Consider the following 8,816-nt stretch of genomic DNA (forward strand, 5'->3'; position numbering starts at 1 on the left):
AAGAAGTTTACATGGAGATCCCCTTGGGCCTCATTGTCACTACCACCTCTTCTTATCCTCCTTTGGCTTGTAGATTGAGAAAATCTCTATATGGCCTCAAACAGGCATCAAGGCAGTGGTTTACCAAGCTGTCTGCTTCTCTAATTTCCAAAGGGTATTCTCCTAGCAAGAATGACCCATCCCTATTCTCCAAGGTTTCTGCCTCCTCTATTATTCTTTTGGCAGTATATGTAGATGATATTCTCTTGGCTGGCAAATGATTCTGATGAAATGGCTGCCCTGAAATCATTTCTGGATCAACATTTTAAAATAAAAGATCTTGGTTCTGTACACTACTTTCTAGGTCTTGAGGTCACCAAAGTCCTTCAAGGCTATGTTATCAATCAGTACAAGTACACCAGGGATCTCTTCCAAGAATTTCACTGTCTTGATGTGAAAAATGTTCTTACTCCACTTGATCCTCATGCCAAGCTCACCTCTGAAGTTGGAGATCCTCTTCCTGATCCCTCATTGTATAGGAGGCTCATTGGCAAGCTGAATTTTCTCCAACATACCAGGCCGGATATCTCCTTCTCAGTACAACATCTCAGTCAGTTCTTGGTATCTCTTAAGGTGCCTCACATGTTGGATGCTCTACATGTCCTTAGGTATCTTTTCAATGCTCCTTCTCAGGGTATTCTACTCAACAACACAGCTGATTTTTCCTTACAGGCCTACTCAGATTCAGATTGGGCTGCTTGCCCCATTTCCAGGAAGTCTGTGACTGGTTACTATATTGTTCTTAGGGGTTCTCCCATTTCCAGGAAATCAAAGAAACAACAGACTGTTTCTTTGTCTTCTACAGAGGCTGAATATCGAGCCCTCAGGAAGGTTGTGGCTGAGGTTACGTGGCTGGTTCGTTTACTATGTGACATGAGTTTGGTGATCTCTTCTCATGTCCCCGTGTATTGTGATAGTCAAGCTGCCCTTCACATTGCTAAGAATCTTGTATTTCACGAGCCCACCAAACATATAGAGGTTGATTGTCATTATGTTCGTGATGTGCTTTCCACTGGTTTAATCTCTCTTCAACATATCTCCACCACTCACCAACTTGCTGATTTTTTGAATAAGGCCTTGACAGGTATTCCTCATCACAGGCTATTGTCCAAGCTGGGTGTGTTCCCACCCTCCAGTTTGAGGGGGGGGGGTGATGGAGTCCAATTACCAAGCCCAAAAAAATAGATCCAAGGTGACCATTTCATACTGGACCCACTAGTGATTGGGCTTTATTTTTTATTTAGGGACCGCGCCCTTGTCCGGTTTTAATTATGTTGCTTTGTAAATAACTAGTAGGTCCCTTCTGTTTTTCCAATTAGTGAGACTTTCATTTTATTTAGCTCAAGTCTCAATCACTTCTCTCGTTCCTTTTAAGACTAAGGTTTTCTTCTTCCTTAATCTCCATTTCATGGCAGAATCTTAGCTTAACAGGTGGTGCAAGGTGGGGGTAGTTTTGGGGGTGGAGGGTGGAAAATAGAGTGGGGAAGGTTGAAAAAGAATTTTGAAAAATATTTATTCCCCTTTTTGTAGGGAAGTCATTTTCCTGCAATTAGAGGAAACTCAGTTCATGAAAAAAATATTTTTCAAACATTTAACCCTATAAGACATGGGAAAAATGGAAAACCTTTTGCAAAAAAATATTTTCCTTCGTACCAAACACACCCCATATCCTTTTTTTTTAATTTTCTCCAAAATTTTTGGGAACTAAGAGATGTAAAAGTTTCAACTGAAGCTAACACCATGAAATCCCAAACACTTCGATTCCATATTCATGAAAATTTACACAAAACGCTCGATATGGCCCTCGAGGCATTGGCGACTGCGAGGACGGTGCAATCTTGTAGAGCTATGAATGCAAAGATCCATGACCCATTTTTGTTGGTTCAACTAGACCCATTTTTATTTTACTTTGGGTTTTGTGTGGATTTATTTAATAGATTTTTGTGATTAAAAATGAGACTTAAGATGCCAACTGAGCAAATCCGGTGAGTTTAGTGGCTTAAAGGCTAGGATAACTTTATAAGACACAAAACAATAGTTGAATGATTTTTTTGTCATAAGAAAACATAAGTGACTTTGGGTGGATCAATTTCATATATGCATAAATTATGGTGTATGGATTGCTTATGCGAAGATTAATGATAACGAGATTGTTATACATGATTATTTATTTTAAAGGGGCATTTTTAAAATTAAATAATTTAATCTCCACATTATTAATTTTTGTTTTCTTATTCATAGTATTTTCGCACAACTTAATATGGGTATTATTATATGTAAAGCTTCGATTTGTACCAGAAATAAAAGAAGAAATTGTACATTAGGCTTGAGAGAAGAAGGAACAAAGAAGAACAGTGCTGTCATTTTATTCTATCTTCTATACAAAAATGAATTCCTTCCGTTCTGAAGGTTCTAGAGTTTGTATTTATATACAGGGGTAAAAATGTAAAGAGCTAATGCTAATTATGTGGGCCGACCCGGCAGATTATGGGTTGCTAAGTAATGTGGGCTGCTGAGCCCAATACGAATAAATACACTACAAACTGCTGCATAGACTATGTAACTCCAACACCCCCCCTCAAGTTGGAGGGTGGGCACACACCCAACTTGGCAGCCAAAGAATGATGAACTCCACCTGTCAAGCACTTGGTAAAAATATCAGCCAACTGGGAATTAGTAGAAACATGATGTAAAGAGATCAAACCATCAGCCAACTTGGTCCGGATAAAGTGACAATCAACCTCTATATGCTTGGTGCGCTCGTGGAAAACAGGGTTCTTGGCTATGTGAATGGCAGCCTGATTGTCACAGAAAACATGGAGAGGAGTGGAGACTTGTAAGCCCAAGTCGGACAACAAACGGACCAGCCAAGACAACTTAGCAACAACTTTTCTCATGGCCCTATATTCAGCCTCAGCGGAGGATAAAGAGACCACCTGTTGTTTCTTGGACTTCCAACTAATAAGACTACCACCCAGGAACACACAAAAACCACTAACAGAACGACGAGAATCAGGGCAAGCAGCCCAATCACTATCACAGTAGCCAACCAAAGAACAATCAGCAGAATCATTAAGAAATAGACCAACATCAGAAGTCCCCTTTAAGTAGCGTAAGACATGTAAAGCAGCAGCCATGTGAGGGGCTCTAGGTGTTTGGAGAAACTGACTACGGTGTTGGATAGCAAAGCAAATGTCAGGGCGAGTATGGGTAAGAAAATTAAGTTTCCCTATGAGGCTGCGATATGTGTCAGGCCTGGGCAAAGGGTCACCAACATCAGAGTGCAACTTAGCATTCAAATCCAATCAACATACAACAGAAGAGACATCAGAACAGTCAAAATCAGCAAGTAAATCAGAATTTAACTTTTACTGATGCAAAAGAACACCAGAAGAAAGATAATGAATCTGAATACCCAAGAAATAATGGAGAAGCCCAAGATCCTTTATTCGAAACTGGTCATCCAGAAAACTTTTCAAGGCAGCAATTTCAAGCATATCATCCCCTGTAAGAATGATATCATCTACATATACAGCGAGAAACACAGTAGACTGAGGTGATTTCTTCATAAACAAGGAGTAATCATTTAAAGAATGGCTATAACCTCTAGAGCAAAGGGCATGGGACAATTTAGCATACCATTGGCGAGAAGCCTGACGCAAACCATACAAAGATTTATTCAATTTACACACCAAAGTATGAACAGGAGATTCAGAAGCAACAGACAGCCCTTGGGGGAGTTTCATGTACACCTCTTCATCCAAATCACCATGTAAAAAGGTATTATTGACATCCAATTGGAACAAAGACCATTTCTGCTTAACGGCATAAGCTCTAAGACATCGAATAGTACACATTTTGACGACAGGAGAAAATGTTTCATGAAAATCAATACCCTCTATTTGTGTATCTCCCCGTACGACTAGCCTAGCTTTGTATCTTTCCACACTACCATCAGCTTTATATTTGATTTCGTAAACCCATTTAGAACCAATTGGCTTCTTATCTTTGGGTAGTTCCACAATATCCCAAGTCCCATTAGCCTCCAATGCCTCAAATTCTTTCCTCATGGCTTCCTGCCAAGCTGGATTGGCAGCAGCCTGAGCATAAGAGTGAGGCTTAACTGCAACATGGTGAGCAACAGAAGTGGAGGCAGTAGAGGAGCAAGAAATATAAGGGGGAAGTTGAACTACATAGTTTTGAAGATGAGAAGGGAGATGATGACTTCTAGTAGACTTTCTGACTGCAGGGAGAGGTGAAACAGGAGCTGGTGCATGAGCTGGTGAATTGGAAGTAGGAGAAGAAGTGACAGAGGGAAGTGGAAAGAAAGAATAAGGAGAAGGAGGAGGATCAGAGGAAAAATTAGAGGTAGAGTCATCAAGATAAGAAGGGAAACCAGGAGGAAAACGAGACGAAGGAGATGAAGAGGAAGAATAATTGAGATGGAGGGGAAAAATGGACTCATGAAAGAGGACATCTCTTGAGACAAAAAATAGACTTGTTCTTAAGATTGTAAAGCTTGTAGCCTTTTTCGCCAAAAGGATAACCAATAAAGACACAAGGGACAGCCCTAGGTTAATATTTATCCCTATGACACTTGGGCACACTTGCATAACAAAGGCAACCAAAAGTTTTTAAATGACTATAAGAGGGTGCTTTGCCATAAAGAATTTCAAATGGGGATTTGTTAGATAAAACAGAGGAAGGAAATGTATTTATAAGATAAGTGGCTGTTAAAATACAATCCCCCCAAAATTTTGTTGGAAGTTTGGATTGGAACAATAGAGCTCTTGATATTTCCAGCAAGTGTCTATGTTTTCTTTCAACAACCCCATTCTGTTGTGGTGTATGAGGGCATGTAGTTTGGTGCAGGATCCTATTATCAGAAAAAAAATTGGCAGGCTAAGTTTGAAGAACCAAGCTCCAAGGCATTATCACTTTTGATTGTTTGAACAGAAAGATTAAATTGTGTTTTGACCATGGCAATAAAAGCTTTAAGTAAAGTAAATGCATTGCTCTTGGAACTCATTAAATGTGTCCAAGTGGCCCTACTAAAGTCATCTACGATTGTCAAAAAATATTTAGCACCAGAATAAGTTTGGGTATGATAAGGCCCCCATGTATCAATGTGAATGAGTTGAAACAGAGAAGTAGAGTTGGATGTACTATCGGGAAAAGTCAATCTAGCTTGTTTGGCCAACGGACATATAGAACAAATAAAAGGCTGTTTAGTAGACAAATCAGAAGAAACAGAAGGTATACACTTCAATTTTGCAAAAGGAAGATGTCCCATTCTATTATGCCAAATCATATCAAGATTATTCACATGTTGTACAGAATGAACATATGCAACAGAGGGAACCACACTTTCATTTAGGCTACAGACAGAAGTATTCAGAGATGAGCTAGATACATTCTGCACAACATTAATATTCAAAACAGAATCAGAAAGGGATGAACTAGATACATTCTGGCCATCATTATTCAAAACAGAATCAGAAAGGGGTGAACTGGAAAGGTGATGAAGTTTGTATAGCCCTTGGTGGGTCTACCAAGAACCAGAAGCTTCTTCCTGGAAAGGTCCTGTATCAAGCAGGAACAAGAAGTAAATATGACTATGCTATAAAACTGTTGAATCAGCCTATGCACAGAGATGAGATTGTACTTGAAAGTAGGTATGTAAAGCACTTTGTGCAGGACAAATGAAGAATTCAGAGTGAGTGACCCTATGCATGTGACTTTTACTTTGTATCCATTAGGTAGACTGACTAAGTAGGGAACAGGAAGTGGAGTAATGTTAAAGAGAAGTTCTTTAGCAGAGGTCATGTGATCAGTTGCTCCAGAATCTACTATCCAAACACTTCTAGCTACACTAGTTAACATGCAAGCAGAATAAGCAGCAACACCATTAAGCTCAGGCAAAGAAAGATTACTACTAGCAAAATTAGCAGACCCCTCAAAGTTGGGTAGAGGACTGGAATCAACAAGACTGGATTGTTGCAGCAAACTCAAGAGTTGGGAATACTACTCCATGGTAAGACTAGGTATACCAGAAACTGGACCATTGGAACCAACATTTGCAGCATTAGAGTTTTCAGAAGACTCAACATTTGCAGCAATCCCAAACCTTCTGCCCTTAGTAAACTTGAAACCTTGTGGAAATCCAATCAATTTATAACACTTATCGATTGTATGACCACTCTTTTTGCAGTACTTGCAGAATAAATCTTTGTTCTGATTAGAAACCAACCTCTGATTAGGTGAATCAAAATTAATCTTTTGAGTGTACTGCCTTTAGGGCTGAAAATGAGGAGGAAACCTAGTAGGTGTAGTTGCATTTGCATTGAAAGATGCTAGGTCAGGTGTGAAATGAGTATTGGGAGTCACTTGTCTCTGCTTTTCATCTTGTAGAAGAATGTTATACACATTATCAAGTGAAGGGAGTGGATTCATCATGAGGATGTTGCTTCTGATAGTTATATAAGTTTCATTCAGGCCCATTAAGAATTGGTGAACTTTATTTTCTTCATCTTCCCTCAACAAACCCTCCTTTGCAGCACAAGTGCAAGTATTTGCATGATTTGAACCCATAGCCCCCAATTCATCCCATAATTTCTTTAACTTGTTGAAATAAGAAGCTATATCAAGAGGTCCCTGACATGTGGAAGCCAATTTTTTTTAATTTCAAATTTCTTTGTTCCATTAATAGTTCCATACCTATTGTTCAACTGTTTCCAGATGCTTTCAGCAGTGTCAGAATATTGGACACTCTCAGCAATCTCAGGTGTGAGTGAGCTGGTTAGCCAGGATATAACCATGTTGTTACATCTATCCCACTGTTTAGACTCAGGGGAACCAGCAGCCGGCTTAGGAAAACTACCATCAATGAAAGCAATTTTATTCCTAGCCGACAAGGATACAATAATGCTCCTTCTCCACCCACCAAAACCACAACCAGAAAAAGGAACAGCAACTAAGGACATCCCAGGTATATCAGATGAATGAAGAAATAATGGACTAGAAGCACGTGGTATAAATTCAGAATCAGTAGTAGTACTACTAGATCCGTTTGTCATGACTGAAACTAGACGGAGCAACACCAACAAAAATATACCACGAAAATCAACAGAAATGTACCACAGGGTTTAACTTCAACCAACAGTGCTCAATAACCAGCAGAAGCAGTATAAAAAAATAAAATGTGTTTACCAGCCTTCTTCGCAACCGGAGAAGAACGGCCTTGAAAACCCTAGTTTCGAACCTTCTCTCGAAATCGGAGAATCTCGACAAAATACGCTGACAATCGGAGTGAAAGCTTAACAAACTGGAAGAAAATCACTATGAAACCAACAAATCTTCGCCGGAAACCAATAAATCGATGATGTGAGTGAACCCCGACGAAAATCAGACCTGAACGGAACTTGACGAGGGTACCATCGGTCGACTCGAGAAATGAAGATCTACAATATTCCGGGCTCTGATACCATGTAAAGCTTCGATTTGTACCAGAAATCAAAGAAGAAATTGTACATTAGGCTTGAGAGAAGAAGGAACAAAGAAGAACAGTGCTGTCATTTTATTCTATCTTGTACAAAAATGAATTCCTTCCGTTCTGAAGGTTCTAGAGTTTGTATTTATATACAGGGGTAAAAATGTAAAGAGTTAATGCTAATTATGTGGGCCGACCCGGCAGATTGTGGGTTGCTAAGTAATGTGGGCTGCTGAGCCCAATACGAATAAATACACTACAAACTGCTGCATAGACTATGTAACTCCAACATTATATATACGTACGCTAACCAAAAGTTAAATCATTTATGCACCGATTATTTTTGCTTATGCGGCTAACCAAGCATTATATTATTTTATGCTAGAACTAATTGTTCCAATACAATCAACCGAACGAAGCTTTAAACCTAAATTATTTGATCAATATAAACATGCACATATAGAAGACCTCATACTAAATCTAAAGGACAATGACACTGTACTGAGTTTGTTTTCTTCCATTTTTGGTTTAATTAGTTTGTCAAAGTATTTTTGGACAAATTCTTATAAACTGCAAATAAAGAGAAATATGTGGAAAGAGAAGGGAAAGAAACTATATAAAGAAGATAAAATACTTAGCTTTTGGTGTGAGAAGTTTGATTTTTTTAATAAACTCTATTGAAAAAAAAAAGGTGATGGATTAAAATATTTCCTAAATCAATATTGACAAGATAAACGGATTTGATTATCACCAACTTTTGAAGTCTTGTATTATATGGATTCTCTTCTTTACCATAAAGTAAAATTTTGTTTGAATGGAAACGTCATCTTTTCTTTACCTTGTGTAAATAATGGAAGTTAAGCCAAGTTACCAAAGTGGTTGACCCGGAAAACATGGTAAGACATAGGTTTATAAACTATATTTGTTTGACCGAGAAAATAAGTCATTCATTAATGATATCACGTTTAATTTTTTTTTTGCACTCCAAAAGTTTTTTTTTTTTTTTTTGGTTCCCATCTGGTGTCCGGTATCCACATTGGGGCCCGACTAAATCCGGATTCGCGCCGGGAAGTCCTACATTGGGGGGTAAAGCGCTCCCTAACAAAGGCGACTCCATACCAAGGGGTTCGAACTCGAGACCTCTGGTTAAGGATGAAGGAGTACTTACCACTCCACCACAACCCTTGTTGGTTGCACTCCAAAAGGTTACTAGCTACTACTATCACAAGTATCAACTAAAAGAAGCGTTTGACTTCATAGTAACTCGTCTGGTCTTTTTTTTTTTTTT

General features: G+C 38.8%; 1 protein-coding gene across 1 annotated transcript; it reads left to right on the top strand.

Moving 5' to 3' along the window:
- LOC109230193 (uncharacterized mitochondrial protein AtMg00810-like) lies at positions 271-1,224 on the top strand. The gene has a single exon (XM_019395717.1). It carries the CDS (start codon positions 271-273, stop codon positions 1,222-1,224), a length of 954 nt encoding a protein of 317 aa, XP_019251262.1.

Source organism: Nicotiana attenuata, chromosome 7 (genome assembly GCF_001879085.1).
Source record: "Nicotiana attenuata strain UT chromosome 7, NIATTr2, whole genome shotgun sequence".
Lineage (NCBI taxonomy): Eukaryota > Viridiplantae > Streptophyta > Magnoliopsida > Solanales > Solanaceae > Nicotiana > Nicotiana attenuata.